The following is a 1,179-nucleotide window of genomic DNA, read 5'->3' on the forward strand; positions in this document are numbered from 1 at the left end:
TGTGTGGTAAAGGTGCTGAGGTATAATGTTGACAAGGATTGGGCATATATGATCCCTAAAAAACGTGTTACATATTAAATGATACCATTTGGTATTGTGTATGTATGAGCTGAGGGCAGTGATTTAGGGGCATGGACTTGCTAAAGGGGAAAGGATCTTCTATAGATATTGTGCCTTTTCTTTGCCTAAGAAAAGAAAACAGTGTTACCCTGTGATCCTATATACGTTTGACAAAAATAATGCTCGACATTTTGTCATTAAAAATACAAGGATTGTTTTTCCCATCTCAGCCGGCAGAGTAGAAATATATTATTACCCGTTTAAAAAAAACAGTTAACACATGTCTTGTTTACACATGTCTGGTCCATCCTTTTTACAGAGGAGATTCATATGAAGCAACAGGTTTTTTTAGAACAAAAGATTCCATGTATGTCAGAGCAATTAATTTCCAGCTGGCATCTTATCCTTTTACCCAAGATGCAAGTAAGGATTGTTTCTGATGTTCTAGTTTTTTTCAGGCCTAGGCCAACGAATTCAATAACATTACTTTTAATATTGTCCCTCTTTCTTTCAGCAAAAATGTACACATTTCTTTTTTTTACAGTCTCCCTTACCCGAGATCGGGTAATTATCGTTGGGACTAAGGAATTCTGATTCTCTGACGTTTCCTCCTAGGTTTCTACCTTTCCGAATGTGTATTCTTCTTCAGCAGTTCACATTCACGGTGTACAGTTTTGTCAGAAAAGTAGATACCAAGGGAAGTTGAAATGACCTGGAGATACCCTGGGCTGGTCTTATCCATTTATGTATGTTCCTATTTATAAACCTTTGCTTGTACTTATATTCAGTTCCAGGCTGGGTACAGAAATTCTGTGCATGTCTAAATGCAATTTCCATAGATGTGTCATCAGAGACTAATAGGGTGGTGCCATCTGCTACTTGTGAGAGTTTGATTTCTACCTTACACGGGTCACTTTTAACTTGAATTCCCTCTATGTCCTGAGCACTTCTTATCTTAACAGCTGTAATTTTTACTGTGAGGATAAAGAGAACAGCAGATGTGGGGCAGCCTTGTCGTGTACCTTTCTTGAGGGACAAGAAATCAGATAACCTACATTACAGATGGTGCTGTTGATGTCATTATGCATGCCTTGTATGGCCTGTAAAACGGGGCCAATC

The 1,179-nt window shown here is 38.3% G+C and overlaps 1 protein-coding gene across 1 annotated transcript in view; it reads right to left on the bottom strand.

Moving 5' to 3' along the window:
* LOC109478617 (low-density lipoprotein receptor-related protein 2-like) overlaps window positions 1-802 on the bottom strand; it is a gene marked incomplete at its 3' end in the record, with an annotated part of 2,163 nt that extends 1,361 nt beyond the window's left edge. Inside the window, exon 1 of the mRNA XM_019780291.1 lies at window positions 783-802. Within this exon, the coding sequence (XP_019635850.1) occupies window positions 783-802 (20 nt within the window). The remainder of the gene's footprint in view (window positions 1-782) is intronic.
* Window positions 803-1,179: the final 377 nt, after the last annotated feature.

Source organism: Branchiostoma belcheri, unplaced genomic scaffold, assembly GCF_001625305.1.
Source record: "Branchiostoma belcheri isolate BF01 breed outbred unplaced genomic scaffold, Haploidv18h27 scaffold440, whole genome shotgun sequence".
NCBI lineage: Eukaryota > Metazoa > Chordata > Leptocardii > Amphioxiformes > Branchiostomatidae > Branchiostoma > Branchiostoma belcheri.